Genomic DNA, 17,485 nt, shown 5'->3' with positions numbered 1-17,485 from the left:
ATATAATCTTTTTTACTTTATAGTTAGCCAACATTTTGCATTTGTGACAATGGTAAAAAAATAAATAAATCCACTACTTGATTATTTGGCACATTAACATTATAAGTCTGGCAATAACTAACACTAAGCCTCTAGACAAGTTTAACAGTGACTTTGATCATTAAGGCTATATGTCTTGCAACTTGGCTGGGGCAGGATTTGCAAATTATGTGATTTGGTAGTTACATTACATAATGATGTAGTAATCCAACATTTTGTGATCTGATATAGGTAATATTCTATTTTGCATAATAGCTTAATCTTTGGAATTTATTTATTTTGATAAATGAGGAATATATATACAAAATATTTGTTGTGAGGTGCCATTAAGTTCAATATGACTCCTATCAACCCTATGAACAACAAATCTAAACGCTGTCCTATCCTGTGCCATCCTCAAAATCTCTGACACACTTGAGCCCATTCCTGAAGTCATTGTGTCAATCCACCTGGTTGATGGTCTTCCTATTCTTCACTGTCCTTCCTCCTTTACAAGCCTGATGTCCCTCTCCAAGGAATAATCTCTCCTAACAACATGCCCAAAGAATGTGAGATGAAGCTATATCATCTTTGCCTTCAAGGAGCACTTTGGTTTCACCTTCTCCAAGACATATGTGTTTGTTCTTTTGGTACTCCATGGGATAATCCATACTCTTCTCTACCATCACAGTTCAAAGGCATCAATCAATTTTTCTGTCATCCTTTTTCATTGTCCAGCTCTCTGATACATAGCAACTGAGTGAAATATATATATAACACAACATGAACTGTGGTGTACTGAATTTAGACATCTTCCTGGTCTGTATATTGAAGAGAATGAGCCCTCTTCCCCTCACTAAGTTATGCAGAACAATGAACACGTACGGGGTTTACCACAGAGTGTTGTTGCTATATTCTATTAAATCAGAACTGATTCATACTTGACCCTCCAATGGGTTTTCAGAGACTATAAATTACAAGAGAGGAGATTACCTACCAGTATTTGGTTTGATAGCACTATTCCTTACCATTAAGCTTCTAAAACGTCCTATGTAGTAGGAAATTAACCATAATTGGTTCCCTACTATTTACCTATCACTTATCAGAGTTTCCTTATTTTTATCTAAGATAAAGCAAATTTCATCTGAGGCACATTTCCCCCTGTGTTAGGAATATAAACATTAAATTGGAACAATAAAGATGGTACCATGTGGTGCATCTCAATCCCATTCTCTTGCTTGAAGACTCCTTCAAAAATCATTCCAAGGCATTCATGAAATCAAAGTTGATTAGGAAAACCAAATTCCCATACACTGCAGCAGATGCCCTCTAATAATTTCTAATGTAGTTTCAGAAATAAGTTGTTTCAATATTTAAGAGAATATTTCTCTAATTTGATGTAGTGATGTTAACAATACTTTGTGATCTTGGCACATGGCAGCTGTAGTCCTGTGAATAATGGCCAATTGAATGTTGGCCAATTGAATTGAGTGAATTTGATGCTGGTGATGCAGTATCACTTGTCCAACAAAAGCTGGGCTATTTTTCAAAAGAGAGAGGTGGAAGTTTTGGGTAAATGTTGAAAGGAGAAATCAATTCAGCCACCTGGTAGGTTCAGAAACATTCTGATAGTGTAGTAACCTAGTTTTGATCAAACAAGTCTTACTAAGTAGTATCAGGATTACCTATGTGCTCAAGGGAACAAGACAAAAAGGATTCTTTTTCTAAGACAAGACAATCAGCCAAACCAGTGCAGGAAAAACGCTGAAGTCCTCAGCAATACAGCTCCCTGTTGAAGAACCCAGGACTGTTAAGATGCCCATGTGTACCATGCAAGGGCTTGTCATTAGCTGTATCAGCACTGATGCCTTTAAATAGATCCTTCTGCAAACCACAATGCTTGGAAAATGTTTGTAGGCTGTTTAACAATTAGCCAGTACTCTCAAGGTTAAGCCCATAGAGATTCCTAACTAGTGATTAGATCCTTACCTAGAATAACTGAGAAAAGATGTGGTGAAAATGAGTTTTAAAATTCTATCCAAGAACAAATATGTGATGTATGAAAACAATCTTTTGTTACATTGACAATATAGATTCAGAAATAGCTTCAATAAAATACATCAAGGTAAAGTCAGGGAGAGCATACGCTGAGGAAACCATAGAACATTCTTTTGAGAAAAACATTCAAATTCTTCCAGCTGGTATACCTAAGGTAGGTGTATAATATATTCATCCAAAACATAATTTGTCTTTTTTAAAAAATGGATTTGATGGAACAGTTGTTCTGAACAGTTTTCTTTGTGAAAACTGTTTTTTGAAATAGTCTATAGACTAAGGTAGAATTTTTTCATTTACTAAATAATGACAGGAAGCACCTGTTATCTACAGTTCAGTCAGTAATTTAATTCATCCTTTGGAAATGGGTATCTAGCCCCTGTCCTCATCCTCTCTGCAATATTGGCTATGTTTGAAAAGTATTACTTCATTTCTTTGAAAGATAATTTTATCATCTCATTTTACTAATCTGAATGAAACACCTTTTTACTGACACAAATGTGCAAAACTGTTTACCCTTTTCAGTTTTAGTTACAACTCTGCTTTATTTTTTAATTAATTGGGAATTAAAATATTATTAAAATAAAAAATCAGAACTAAAGATACCCAGACTTACTGATAGCTCCACAGATCAAGGCTTTGAATATAGTGTCAATCACATAAAGAAGCTATTCTTTGGGGAATTGGTGCAGCAGAGAATTCTTTCTTACCTTCCATGCAGGAAGAATGGATGGAGTTTGATTCTGGCCAATACACACATGTGTAACCATCATCCATCTCACAGTAAAAATTTATGTGTTACTATGTACACAGCTTTAGTTTGCTTGGCTCCATAGTCAACAGTCTTGGCACCAGCAGCCAGGAAATTAAAAGGTGCATTGCAATGGGAAAGTCTGCTGTTAGGGACCTCTCCAAAGTACTGAAGAGCAATGGTGTCTCTCTGGAGACTAAGGTGCATCTGATACAGGCTATGGTCTTCGCAATCACTTGTTATGCATCAGAGAGTTGGACAATGACTAGGGAGGATAGAAGGAGAATTGATGCCTTTGAGCTGTGGTGCTGGAGAGGAGTATTGAGGATACCATGGACTGCTAGGAAAACAAACAGATTTGTCCTGGAAAGGGTTAAACCAGGTGGCTCCTTGGAAGCAAGGATTCTGAGGCTCCATCTAACATACTTTGGACATGTTGTGAGGAGGGACCGGTCCCTGGAGAGGGATATCATGCTTGGGAGGGTGCAGCGACAGCGCAGGAGAGGAAGGCCCTCTATGAGGTGGATTGATTCAGTGACTGGGATAATTGGGATGGGAGTGTCAGAGACAGTGAGATTGGCACAGGACAGAGTGGAGTTTAGGGCTGTTGTGCATAGGGTCGCTATGAGTCGCAAGCGACTCGACGGCACATAACAACAAACAACATGATGCAGCATGGGTTTTAGTCAAACTCTCAGACTAGGAAAATGAAAAGAGAAAAGCCTCAAGAAGAAAGGAGTGAGGACATCCTGAAATATCAGTCAATCAAAAGTTTATAGATTGTCACAGTCTGACATTCAGTCCATCCTTGGGATGATGAGGACTGAGCAGAGTTTCAATCCACTGTGTATGGAGTTATTGTAGGTGAGGTTGTCTCAACCCAAAGAGAACTGACACCATCATCTTTTAGGGACCGACCCCTTAGGAATCATCCAAAGCATATCTGCTTAGGTAGGTGGGATGGTAGAATGAGCACTGTCTCAGGAAACTCAAATTCTAACTCACTTCTTTCACTGACTGGGGCTGAGGTTTTGAGATGGTAAACTTGTATTCTGAACATCATTTAAAAAATAAATAAACAGGCAAGCTCTGGTAGCCTACTGGCAAGAAGCTGCACTGCAATCCCAGAAGTGTGCAGTTCGAATCCACCAGATGCTCTGCTGGAAAAGGAGCAACAAATCTCCTGTATCAGTTAGATCTGATTTGACGGTACACACATGAAAAAATAAATAAAAAAAACTAAAAAAAAATCCCAAGAAGGGCTTAAAAGATTACATAGCTCAGATTCTTTCTGGTATTTGTTAAGTATTGACTTACTCAAGAGCATATACTCAAGTCAAATCAATAGGACTTAATAGAACTTTCCCCTCAAAAAATTGTCAATGTTATTGAACTCATATCTATTACTTGATATTTTTTTACATAAATTGAGGTAGCCTTTTTATTTAATCATCCTGATGGTTTTTACCTCATTCTTCTCTTATTTCATTATATTTCCTTTCCTTATTTCTAATTTTAAATCCTTTCAAGTCAATTTTTAGTATACTTCATAATTGTGATTGCTGCTAAATCTAAAATAGGAATTTGTTTTATTTAAAATAACCTTATTATATAATTTGCATTACTGGGGTTGAGTTTATTGTGTTATGTATATGCACATGCTTCATAAGTTGAGGATTTATGGCAAACCAACATAAAGCAAGTTTATTAGTGCCATTGTTTCAATAGCTTGTGCTTATGTCAAGTTTGTGTGTCATATCTTTGCAATTCTTATAATATCTCAAATATTTTCAATATTATTATAGCTTATATAATCATAGTGATAGTTGATCTGTAACCTGTAATTCAAGATATTTGATTTTTTTTCTTACTGTTTTGAAACACCAAGAACTATGTCCCTATAAAATGTCAAACTTCATAAATGTTTTGTGTATTCTTAATGCTCGATTAATAGCTGTTCTCTCGTCTCTTTTCATCTCCTCAGTTCTCTCTATTCCCTGAGATGGGACAATATTTAAATTGGGCCAAGTAATAACAGAGAAAGGGACATAGTTTAAAATCGGGAAAGGTGTTAGTCAGGATTGTATCCTTTCTCCATACTTATTTAATATAAATGTTAAGTAAACTATCCAAGAAGCTAGACTCTATGAAAAAACATCAGGATTGAAGGAAGACTCCTCAAAAATCTTCATTATGTAGATAAGACTACCTTGCTTGCTGAAAGTGAGTAGGACTTGAAGCACTTGCTGCAGAAGGTTAAACACTACAGCCTTCAATATAGGTTGCATCTCAATATTAATAAAACAAAAATCCTCACCACTGGACCAGTTGGAAACATTATACCATTTGGAGAAATGATTGAGACTGTCAATTAATTTATCTTACTTGGTTCTACAATTAGTACACTGGGTACCAGCAATCAGGAGGCCAAGCGACATAATGAACTGGTAGTCTATAGTCAAGGACCTCTTTAAATTATTGAGGAGTAAGGATGTCAGTGTGAGTATGAATGCACCTGACTCAGGCCATGGTCTTTCAGTCACTTGCTGTGCATCTGAAAGGTAGACAATGAATAAGAAAGATAGAAGATGAATTGGTGCCTTTGAATTACATTGGAGAAAAGAGCTAAAGATTTTATGAATTGTCAAGAGAACAAAAAGACATGTAATGGAGAAGGTGCAACCCCAGAGTGCTCTTTGTAGGCAAAGATGATAAAGCTTTGCCTCATATACTTTGGATGGACATGTTGCTAGATGAGGTTACTTTTTGGAGAGGGGTATCATGTTTGGGAAGGTAAACGAGTGGCAAAAAGAGGAAGATCAACAGGTGGGTTGACATGTTGACTGCAGCAATGGACTTGAGTGTGTCAGAGATTGTGAGGATGATACAGGATAGGATAGGGTTCAGATCGGTTGTTCATAGGGTCACTATGAGTGGTACTTGACTCCAAAGCACCTAGCAACAAGAAACAATAACCCTACAATAGACTCACTGAGATGAAAGGACAAATCAATGCAGCAAAACATCATTATTATCTTATTTTAGGAAATTACCAAAGCTTCTTTAATTTTGTCAGCAGCCATCAACCTTGAAGTGAAATCCTCCACCAGCAAAATTATTATGACATGTTAAAAGTTCAACTGGTGGTTAGAGGGGGTTTTTTTGGTGGTGGTGTGTTTTTTTTCAATAGGGCTATTTTTCATCAAAGTATATACATCATATTTTTAGACATAATGCTATAGTACAATTAATTATAGCATAAATATAACTTTTATATGCATCAGGAAACCAAAAGTTCATGTCACTCACAATCCTTTTACTGTGTGGGTCTGGAAAACAACCTCCAATCTCCCTGAGGTATGGTTGCTCTCTGTTTCCACCTTATTTATTTCAACTCTTCTCATTTAGTCCCACCTCAAAATTGATCCAATGATGTGTGTGTGTGTGTGTGTGTGTATTACTACTGTGCCATAATCTGGCCTCTTACTTTCTTTTTTAATATCCACAAAAGTTCAGAAACTTTCTGGTACAAGAAATTTTTCATTTTAAATACAGGTATCAAAGCACAAAATAAGGAACTGAAGAAATGTCCATGCTTTGAATTGAATAAGCACTTTAAAGCCTCTTCTTAGATTAAGAAAAGACTTTTTATGACACTCTAGATAGAAATTCTGCCATTAATGTATTTCATACAGTTAGACAAATGTGTATATGGACTACAGAGATTTTGTCAAGATAATAGCTATGCTTTTCTGAGGTCTCTCTAGACATAGGAACTAAGGCAGTTCTTGTTGATTGAAACAAATAATCAGATTTTCATTTGTTGTATCTATTTGTCTATACACAGAACTGGATATTACCAAACACAGCCATAAGGAGTCCTTTATGTTTCCTTAAATTTGTTTGTTTTAATTTCTAGAACTACAGAAAGTGGATATTGTGGGGCAAGTTTGTAGGATGAGTTCTGGAGAGGACTGGGAAGTTGAAAGCAATTACAAAGACTACATGATTCTGTCAAAAGACTCTAGCCCAAAGTTTAATGGCTTCCTTGAGTATCCCATTTTTGGGGTCCCAAGTGTTGTGTCATTTTCTTTCATCTTCAACTTAAAACACTGTTAAAATGAAATTTTAAACACCGCTACCACGTTTACTCTTCTTTTCACAGTACATAATGATCTTACTGGAGTCTTGTGTGGCACAAATAGGGTAAGCTTGGCTACTAATAAAAAGGTTGTCTGTTTAAGTCAATCACCTAGTCAGCAACACTGTGAAAGAAAGTCCCCAGCATGTACTTCTGCAAAGATTCTAGCCAGAAAAACCTTATGGAAAACTCTTCTACTCTGTATAAAATGCAACCACTATGAATCGGAATTGACGCAATGGAAAAGGCTTGGGGTTTTGGCTTTAATGGGTTTACTAGACAAAAACACCAGTTCCTCTTCAATCTTCATAGTAGTTTTCAAATTTCCACTTTTGATTTGGCTTCATTGGGTCACAAGGAGCTGCCTTCAAGGTCTTCTGAGGAAAATTTCCTTCTAAGCATAATAACTGATGATAGTTTTCAAAAACAATGTGATTCACCTGAAGAGAAAGGGAATCTGGCAATTAATCATGGACTGAATTTAATAACTAAGGTTTCAAGAAATTGAAATCACAATTTATAAGTATATTGGTGACTCCATGGGAATTTTCCTAAAGAAATAATATAAACACAGACTTTAATATCAATAGAGATCAAAGTTGAGCCTATGGAAAAGTTATCTAATTGAGGCTTGGAATCTCAGTAGGACTCAGGCAAATTGTAAATAAACTCTATATTATTATTATTTTAAGGGCTACCTGTTTCCCTAAACTTTCATCATCAGCCTAAGATATCTAATAACTAATTCCCTCTTGGAAATAATGAATATCTTCTTATTCTCATTCTCTCTCTCTCTTGCTCTCTCATTCTTGGCATAGAAATAAGAAGGTGAGATAGAATTTATTCATAAGATAAAATTTAGGCATCTTTTTCTCCAGAAGTTTGCAAAATACGTTAATAGCTGTATACTAAAAATTTTCATGTTTCTTCCCCCAAATAAACAATTCTCTTGAAGGAGTACAATAGAAATTACCTAGTGGGAGGAAGATTTGAGAATGTGACACTCAGGTTCATAGATTTGGACCTTGAGTAGGGGAAAATGCTATGAAAAGAAGCATATCCGTGTATGACATCAGAAAGAGTACAGGCAACTCTAATTAAAAAAAAAAAAAAAGAGGCTTTTACTCTGACGGCAGCTCTGGTCAAAATGATTCTCCCTAAACACCCAATGCAATCAGTGGATTTGGTGGCTAAAAGTGAGGTTATTGGGACTTGTGAGAAGACAGATCTGAAATTACTTCCATCAAACTGCTTTCCCACATCAAAGGTTATTTTTTTGTGTGTGTCCTGCTAAAATATATTTCGGGAAGACTGAGATAACACAGAGAGTGAATAGGGATGTTCTGGCTAAAATTAACTGGATCTCTGTCTGGAACAATATGCCCTGATTCGTATAGTGCCTCCCAATTTCTACATCTAGTTTCAAGTTATTAATCTAACATCACTGAGTGCAAAGATGGGAAGAGCAATAGTCCCTGAAGACTTGCTCCAGACATTGCGGGGAGCCCAGGGCTCTGCAAACCCTCAGAAGTCTTTTCATGGAGTAAAGAAGCAGAAACAAGAACAAATTCACACTAAAGTACAGGTATTGCAGGAAGCATGCCCTTTATTGCTTTATCCCATAGCCTCTCCCTATAACCTTTTCAGGTACACGAGGAGAATCAGTTTTAGTAATAACCCTTACTTTTTTGAATTGTTCACTGGCTGAAGCAAATGATTTTTTGAAATAAATATAAATAAAATAAATTAATAATAATAATATATAATAATTATATATAATAAATACAAATAAATGACAGTAGCAGCATAACCAGAAGAACCTGGTTCCTTTATGTAACATAAAAGTGGTGTGGGAGAGATTCTGTGAAAGAAAAGAGCAGACTCGACAATTTGCCAAAATATCTATTTGTCTCTCTGTGTGAACTTTTACACTGTGCTATTGTCACAAACACGTTTAAAGCTTCTGACTGAGGAAACTGACAATGAGATTTTTTATGTCCTGTTTGATTGAAAGTTGGATCTGTGGTAAAGAAGAGGTACAGATATTTTACTTACCAGTTCTGGACGAAACACTGATGTTGATTTATGCAGCCACCTTAGCCCTTTGTTTCTGTTATCACAGGCTTGCACTCTTATGGCTCCTTTGTCAGGAATCGGCATTAAACACCATTCTCCATGTTTAATAAGTCTTAACCAGGTGTAATTAAATTGTTGGAACTGTGGGCCAAATGAATAACAAGACAACAAACATTGAGAGGGATTTTGTCAGTCATTTGCTTTACCAGTGGTTCAAATGTTTTCTATTCAAATCCTGTAACCAGATGTTGTGTATACAAATCTTATTACTGCCTACTTTCAGCTCTGATAGAACAAGCAAATGATTTAGAATGTCTAAACTAATTTTTCAAGTTAGGTAGTAATAATATTTTTCTCAGAGGGTCAAAGTCATGACTGCAAAATGTTAAATGTTTGGCACACAAATAAGTCTTCAAGCAAAGTTGATTGTAATAATAAAAATTCTAGCACAATCAGTTCTTATCATGAAATGGATATAATTCCTTATCTTGAAATGGAAATAATTCTTGGTAAACCTAGGTATTTGAAGTATTGGAATATTGCTAAATACTGTCTGAGCCTTTGGGGCTACAACTCATAGTTTCCTAATAAGAATTATTGTATTTCCTTATTTAAGACTTTAGTGACAGCTGGGAGGAACCCTGGTGGTACAGTGGTTAAAAATCCAGTTACTAAGCAAAAGGTCAGCAGTTTAAATGCACCAGCAACTTCAAGGTAGAAAGAGGAGCTAGTCTGCTTCCATGAAGACATGTAGCTTTGTAAACTCTTCCCTACAGGATCACTATGAATTAGAGTCAACTTGATGGCAGTGGCTGGGTTGACAAGTGGACCCAGGAATATTGTTCTAGTGTTAAAAAGATTTAAAAAAAAACAAAATTCTATCTTCCTGTTAACGCACTCTTTTCAAAGCTGTCAAGTTGGATCCAACTCACAGTTGACTCCCCAGTGGATTTTACAAAATGTAAATTATATGGGAGGAATTTGCCCTTCTTTCTCCAATGGAGCTGCTGGTGAATATGAACCAACAGAGAAGTGTGGGCTTTGGATTAATGCTGCAATTCTCTAGGGACTATACTAGTTATCCCATGTTAATATCTCCCATTTTGTAGGAACTTCTCTGAGTGAGGCTATCAATGATTTCAATTTGAGGAGTTATCAATGTCTAAAATAAATACTGATTCAGGACAGGGAGCTAGGTTTTCAGTACTTATGTAAGTATTTCCTTGGGTTCTTATAACCTAATATTATCTACCACGTCAATTTACTTCTAGGTTCTGGAGCTGTGGAAAATGTGCTGTCTTCCAAAACAATAGGGTAAAAATAAAGTGAAATTTCCTAATATGAACCTATTAGGAAAAAATAAAGAGAAGGCTGGTAAAAATCTAAATAAATTACTTTACCTTAAAAGTCAGTTACAATGCATTTGAGATTTAATAAAACTTTTTGTTTGTTAGTTTTTCTAAATCCCTACTGTTGTTGTTGTTATGTGCCATTGGGTTGCTTGAGACTCATAGCAACCCTATGTACAAGAGCCCTAACACCATTCTATCCTGTGCCAACCTCGCCGTCTCAAACACACTGATTCCCACCACTCCACTCACAGAATCGATCCATCTTATCGAGGTCTTCCTCTACTGTGCCATCCCTCCACTCTCCAAAACATGATGTCCCTCTCCAAGGATCAGTCCCTCCCTTTCTTGCAACATGCTGAAAGTATGTCAGACAAAGCTTCAGAATTCTTAACCTCAAGGAGCATTCTGGCTTCACCGTCTCCAGGACAAACCTATTTATTCACTTAGCAGTCCATGGTACATTCAACACTCTTCTCCAGCACTACAGCTCAAAGACATCAATTCTCTTTCTGTCGTCCCTATTCACTGTCCAACTCTCTGATGCATATCACATAATTGCAAAGACAATAGCCTGGATCAGGCTCACCTTAGTCTCCAGCCTGACGTCATTGCTCTTCAGTACTCTTGAGAGGTCCCTCACAGCTGACTTTCCCAATGCAATTCATCTCCTGATTTCCTGGCTGCTGTAAGACCCTATTATTATTATTATTTTTATTTTATACTGGGTTACATACAATGTTCATAAAATTTGTATACATTTTCCACACTGGATCTTTTGTACTATAACTGAGATTTAATTTTGGTTGTCAGGTATGTCATTGTATTTTGTGCATTAGCATCACCTGGGAGCTAGTTGAAAACACAGAATTTCAGTCCCACCACAAACCTACTGAACAGTAGGTTGTGACTACTTTGTCACAAAGTACTTTGTCAGGTGATATGTTGTTATTAGTGCTGTCAAGTTGAGTACAACTCATAACTACTCTATTTGGTTTTAAAGTTCATTAAGGAGATTTTCTTTAAAAAATAAGTTGAAGGTAAGACTTGCAGTTTCAATCTAGAGTTTTTCTTTCTTTTGATCTCTGTTTTTTAAAAAATAAACTCTGCAATTTGGTAGTAAAGCTCATTAATTCTGCTGGAAATACAATAAAATTGTTCACGTTCCTTTACTATTTATTACTCATACAAACTCTAAGAGGCAGATGCTAGAAATGAGCAATATGACCAGAAAGGATGGTTGGAAGACAGAAGCTGTATGATTCATGCTCTGGAGTGCTAGCATCCCCAGGAGAGACTCAGTGGTTCTTTATAACACAATTCGTATTTTCAGATGCAATAGTGGGTTATCTAGAAGGCACAGAAAAGCTTCTACACTGATCAGAGCCTTCAAAAATTACATTCTTTAATGTCTACAATTTATTACTTTACTCACCTTTAAATTGTTGCTAAATATTAATTATTTCTTTCAATTGACTTTTGGTATTTTTCTCTTTCTTATGTCTGCCTCATCCCTTTTCTAATTAAATTAAGACACGGTTCCTTTAGCTTCAGATTCATAAATCACTGTTGAAATAGAGCCGCATTAGAAATGACAAGGCGTCTTCTTTTTTTTTTTTTAAGGTGGTGGTATTAGTTGCTGTTGAGTTAATTCTAACAGATGGCAGCCCCACAGACACAGAGTAAAACTGCTCCACAGTGTTTTCAAAGCTCTGAACTTTTGGAAACAGATTGCTAAACCCCTTCTGGGTGGGTTTGAACCACCAGTCATTCAGCTTAATTGAGTGCTTAACTGTATGTGCCAAACTGAAGAGGTTGACGTGGGGTGTACTAAAAATACAAGCGATATCACACTCACTCACCCGCTTACTCAGGCCGTAGAATCAGTTCTAACTCACAAAATCCCTTCATCAGTTTCTAAAGTTATGAAATTACTTTGCTCCTTTTTCCTCCTGGATTCAAAATGATGGAAATGTACAGCTTCTGGGTTAGGAGCACAGCTCCCTACAGACGACACCACCAGAGCCTCAAACCGATATCATTAAATCAAAGCAACGAGTAAGTCTCGGCAAGGCTGCATCATCATCATCAAATACCTTCTCCACTAAGGGAGCTCAGGTAGCCTAGTGGCAAGAAGCTGCACTGCAATCACACATGCATGTGGTTTGAATCCACCAACTGCTCCACAAAAGAAGGATGAGCGGTCTCTATCCATGCAGTAAACTGGCTCTGAAAACCCGGCAGAGGGTCAGCAGCTATGGGTCAGTTCTGGCTCGATGATACACAGCAACAACAACAACAAAGAGTTATCTGCACTTTTTGAACTGATGCCACATTTTTTTTTTAAACTCATAATCTCATTTGACATCCAAACCAGATAACTGTCCCCACAGAATGCAGAATTCCAAGGGCATTTGCGTTAGAGCGGAAGTTGAAAACTCACGAGTCACCTCCGAGTCCCTGCTCTGCTCTCTGGTCAAGTCCACCAGTAACCACTGGCATCTGAGCTTGCCAAGCCTTTACTAGGACCACGGGTCAGAAATTATGAGATTTCCGTCACTCCCTCAAAATGCAGAAGAACACGGGAGGGGGGATGGGAGATAGAAACAGAGTCTTTGATTTCTTCCTAAGATAATGATTTTAAACTCTGTCGTTTATTTTCTGTTATTACAACATGCTCATATGTTCCGTGGCATTTTCCACATTGTTGTCTTTGTTATAACAGGGTAGGGAACTCTGGTGTCCACAAGAAGTTGTGTGGCTAACAAAAGATCCCCATCTCCAGTAGTTTGAATCCACCAGCAGCTTCACAGAAACCAAACAGAGGATCAGCTATGAGTTGGCTTTCACTCAACAGCAGTGAGTTTGCTTTGTGTGGGTTGTTTTTTTTAAATATTATAACAGGAGGTCTAAATGTCAGGTTTTTGTTTTTACATGCACAGGAAGCATAATTATAATTAATTCCAATAGTAACTTAATCCCATTTTTAAGACAATTTTAGAGCTGTGTGTGCTATTGTTGCATTGTTTTTATAGTCAAGTCAAAACCAATCCATGGCTGACCCTCCAGCAGGTTTTTAGAGGCAGTAAATACGCATGAGAGAGATTGCCCGTATTTCCCATGTATTTGAACCACATGCCTTCGTGTTGGCAGTTCAACTCCTTACCACTAGGCTACCAGAGCTCCCTCACATACCATTACTACTCCCATTTATCCAAATGTTAAGTAATCTGCAAGCTTTGGGGCCACTACTGGATCCCTGGTGGGTTGGCTCCGGTATTCAACCTTCATTCTCTCTCTCAGTGATTGTCTTTACATATAATGTGTATCATCTTATCATTAACTTTCTGATGATGCAGAAATTTAGAAGCTAATTATGGATCCTATTGAGCAATGCAGTTTAAATACACCAACTGTTCCATGGGAGAAGGATGAACAATCTCCTCCAATGTGACCTATTGCCTCTGAAAACTCACTGGAGCGTTAGCTATGGGTCAGTTGTAATTTGATGACACACACCAACAATAACAATATTGAGGGAAGGTTAATTTATTTAATGATGAATTACTTGGTATAATACCTTTCTTAGATATTAACTAAACTAGGTAAAATGAAAAAAAAAAAAAAAACACCAAAAACAAACCAGGGTGGCATACCTTGCTATTGGCAACACAGTCTTCCAGAATAGCTGTAGTGTTTTTGATGGAAACACATTTACCCAAGGCCACATTAATAAGCTAGGAAGCAAAGTATAAAATTTGAATTAATTAAAAAAATGGTTAAATAGGACAAGATATTCAGACATGTTCAGAGAACACAGACTATAAAAGCACAATAAGGTTAAAAGATAGCTAAGTGAATAGCTTAGCCTTACTTAGCACTATACAATTTTATTGGTTGCTAGCTGTAACAGAGACATAATGTAATCTTACTAAAGTACAGCTTCAATCTGTCAATTTAGGTCTGTGATCCAGTCACAGAGCCAACAAACAGAAGCTTTTAATTAACCCTTGCCTGGAATGCGGAATGAGGAATGAGCCAACGACGGCATGAAAAGTAGCTATTTTCCTGTCTCGAGTTCTTCTGACGCATATATTAGAAGTCAATGCACATCCGTGCAATTTAATCAAACCAACAGTTAGTTACCAGTTCTGTTCCCTGGCTGACCTCTCCGACTATTTGACTGCTCAGGCACTGAATCATAGATAAATTGAGTCCTTCAGAGAACAGCTGATTCCCTGTCAGAATCTTCCTAATGACTCAGGCATGCTACAATTCATTTCAGGAAAGTCACGAAAGCTAACACAGAGCCAACCTTACAGGCCCTTCCTGGCAGACCCCCAGCTTTTTAATGGATTTACAGGGTCAAATATGGAGGTAGGTTTCTATAAGTCACTGTTTAATGCAGAAAAATGTTGAATCTTTTACCCACTTTGACATTCTGAGACAGGGCTAACGAGAGGGTGGGCTAATAGTGCAATTTAGATTTCTATAAGCTCTGTGCAGACGGAGTTTATATTATATGCCTCAGAAGAGCCTCCTGAGCTGGGAAGTAGTAGAGTCTTTTAGATAGTCACATTATTTGTTTCCCTTCCGGTTCTCTGAGGTGATTACCACAGAGCTCTGATTCCAGGGTGCTGAATTGATAGTGGTCTTGCAACTCCCCCAGTTGCCAGAAACTCCAAGAGCATGGTTAGTTAGCTGATTTTCATTTTTAAATGCATCACTTAGCTTGAAAGAAAAGAAAAAGAATCTTCAAGAACCAGAGAATGTAGAAAAACAATTCGGGATTTTTTGCTAAGAAAGGGGTGGTAGCCACATGAAGAGGAAAATGTAGTCGTGGATAAGCCAGAGAGTTGAAATTGAGATCTGGTACATGAACATTGAAATGGGAACGGTTTGGCCATCAGGGAAATAGCCTATTATTATTGACCACCATGGAGTGGGTTTTGACTCATGATGACCTCATTTTTACAGAGATCTGCTACATGTCGTTCCATGTCTTCTGAGGGCTTCTAGGTGGATTTGGACTATCAATCTGTCTATCATTTGTAGCAGAGAGCTACCCAGGGACTCTAATTTACAAAAATATTTCATCCTTTAGCACAAAAAAAAATAACAAGGAAGCTTGATTACACTGCCCTGGGCTCTGATTTTTCAAAGAAAAACCTTCCTGGGAACCAAAAACCTTACACTAATCTTTCATTGGGTTTGAGATGCGCAAATTCATTACTAGTATTAGATGGGAATGCTGACCCTGGCAGTACAAAAACAAACACAGAAATAAATATCAGGTTGGTTCTTCTCAAGTGCCTGGCACAAAGATAATCAAACAATGCTAGAAAGATGACATTTCCATGAAAAAAAAAATCCTCAAAGAAAGCTTTATTCACAATTTAAAATGACAAACAATGGAGTTGGGTGGATGGGGAGGGAGAAGCAATCCACCCTCCGTACATGTGAATACTCATAATGTCCAGAATTCAACAGTTGAGAAATTTAGAGAGGAGAGGTCATAGAAATTCATGAAGGCAAAATAATCCTGGGGTTTAAAGAAAGGAAATAGTGACTTGATCATTCTGTGGGTCCTCAGAGCAGTAAATGTAAGTATTGTGCATTTGTGGATTATATTCTGTCTGCAAACAAGTAGGAGAAATTCTGGATTCAGTGCTGCCAAACAGGTTCTTATTCAGAAACTCTTTTCAGAACCTCCTGTGTGCTGGTTCTCATTTTGCAATGTTAGAGTGAATGTGCTATAAGCATTTGCTGAATTTGCTTTACCATAAGACCTTATTTTGGCATCTTACCTATTACCATTATCCAGAAGAGGGTTGGAGATCCCTGGTTTAACTAAAACGTATATCCATCTATATATATCTTTATTTCCCACAATCACTACTTCCGCCAGGTGTTGAAAGGTGAGAGAAAAATTTTCCATTCCCTCTCACTCCTCCCCCACTTCATCTGAAAAACTGGCAGAAATTACTGGAGAAACATCTTTATATGCATATAAATGGTCTATAAATGTTAAAGAATTGTAACTTTGTTATTAATTTTTCATTTTTCTTTTTAGATAATTGTACCTAGGCCTCTTAGGGTACACCATTTAATCGTTTCATCCTTCTAATAATTTTATTGGTTTGCATTTACTCATTCATAAGCACTGTTTCATGCACATACATTGTGTTTTATACAATCATTTATATACATTGCATTTTATAAATTACTACTTATCTATGCCTATTATTGTACATAGGGTTTTCGAAGGTCTGTAATTTCAGAATTGGATGACCAATCCTTCTTCCTAGTCTGTCTCAATTTTTAAATATATATAATTGTATCTGACAGACAAGCATTCTACAGAAGAGAGTAAATGAAAGACATTTACCAGTTAGAAAGACCAATATTCAATATTGCTGCCCACCCAGCTACATGTTTGGTTGGTTTTGGGTTTTGGGGTTTTGTTTTTTGTTTTGGCTTTTTTTAAATCCACCCTTTCCCTACTCCACCACCAACCCTTCCTGCTTTTGCTTACAACATTCAACACCCGTCTCCCATTGACCAGCCCCTGATGTGATGTCCTAAGTCTCAAGTAATCAGGATTCCTCTGATTCTGACCATATCATGCTGCTGTCATTCTCTTATGATGCAGAATGACTTCAATTTAAAGTTCTTAAGTAAAACTCTCATGTACAGCTTCTTTTCCTGGAAGATCCTGAGAAAAAGGCCTCTTAAACTTCCACTCCAGGATTGACTTCTTGTGGGTTAATACCACTTGTCTTCTGTTTGCAACCTGGTGCTGATGCAAGCGGATGGCTTCCCAGTAGAGAGAATGTGTAGGACCAAGGTACAACTTTTGTTTCTGGAGGACAGCCAGCTGGCCAACTGACTGGAAGAGATCAATATTTGTTCCCATTGCAAAGAAAGGTGACCCAAAAGAGTGTGGAAATTATTGAACAATATCATTGATATCACATGCAAGCAAGATTGTGCTGAAAATTATCCAAAAATGTTTGGAACAATATGTCAACAGAGAACTGCCAGATGTGCAGGCTGATTTAGAAGAGGTCGTGGTACTAGGGACATTATAGCTAA

At 37.2% G+C, this 17,485-nt stretch overlaps 1 protein-coding gene across 1 annotated transcript in view; it reads right to left on the bottom strand.

The window, feature by feature from the left end:
* Positions 1-7,264: 7,264 nt before the first annotated feature.
* Positions 7,265-17,485, bottom strand: part of GALNT5 (UDP-N-acetyl-alpha-D-galactosamine:polypeptide N-acetylgalactosaminyltransferase 5 (GalNAc-T5)) — an 85,622-nt gene continuing 75,401 nt past the window's right edge. The window contains exons 8-10 of the mRNA XM_006880787.1: positions 14,047-14,127; positions 9,021-9,182; positions 7,265-7,405 (exon numbers count right to left, since the gene is read on the bottom strand). Of these exons, the coding sequence (XP_006880849.1) occupies positions 7,265-7,405; positions 9,021-9,182; positions 14,047-14,127 (384 nt within the window). The remainder of the gene's footprint in view (positions 7,406-9,020; positions 9,183-14,046; positions 14,128-17,485) is intronic.

This window comes from Elephantulus edwardii, unplaced genomic scaffold (assembly GCF_000299155.1).
Source record: "Elephantulus edwardii isolate Elephantulus edwardi_28Jun2011 unplaced genomic scaffold, EleEdw1.0 scaffold00010, whole genome shotgun sequence".
NCBI classification, from domain to species: Eukaryota; Metazoa; Chordata; class Mammalia; order Macroscelidea; family Macroscelididae; genus Elephantulus; species Elephantulus edwardii.
Note: the sequence above shows the minus strand (reverse complement) of the source record. Positions and strands in the feature narration are given on the sequence as shown.